The sequence below is a fragment of the Merops nubicus genome, unplaced genomic scaffold (assembly GCF_000691845.1).
Source record: "Merops nubicus isolate BGI_N331 unplaced genomic scaffold, ASM69184v1 scaffold42741, whole genome shotgun sequence".
Lineage (NCBI taxonomy): Eukaryota > Metazoa > Chordata > Aves > Coraciiformes > Meropidae > Merops > Merops nubicus.
The window spans coordinates 629-939 of NW_008591006.1; the positions used below are offsets into that span (position 1 = coordinate 629).

Below are 311 nucleotides of genomic sequence, written 5' to 3' on the forward strand. Positions count from 1 at the left end.
ACTCCAGGGAGAAGAGGAAGGCGCCGGTGAGGGTGTGAACCTGCATCACGCACGGCGTGTGGTTGGCCGGCGGGTCGAACTCCAGCAGGTCCCCGTGGACCACGGCCACCAGGTACCAGACGACGCCGAAGGCGAACCAGGTGCCGGCGAAGGTGGCCGAGAAGAGGACGAGCTTGTAGCGCCACTGCATGTCGATGAAGGTGGTCCAGAGGTCCTTGAGGTACAGGAAGCGCTTGTCGGCGATGTGCTCCATGCGCACGTTGCTGCGGCCGTCCTTGGTCATGACGCGGCGGCGCCGCAGCCCCGAGCCC

At 66.6% G+C, this 311-nt stretch overlaps 1 protein-coding gene across 1 annotated transcript in view; it reads right to left on the bottom strand.

Moving 5' to 3' along the window:
- KCNJ10 (potassium inwardly-rectifying channel, subfamily J, member 10) overlaps window positions 1-307 on the bottom strand; it is a gene marked incomplete at both ends in the record, with an annotated part of 932 nt that extends 625 nt beyond the window's left edge. The window contains 1 exon segment of the mRNA XM_008950115.1: window positions 3-307. Coding sequence (XP_008948363.1) covers window positions 3-307 — 305 coding nt within the window.
- Between the last annotated feature and the right edge of the window lie 4 nt (window positions 308-311).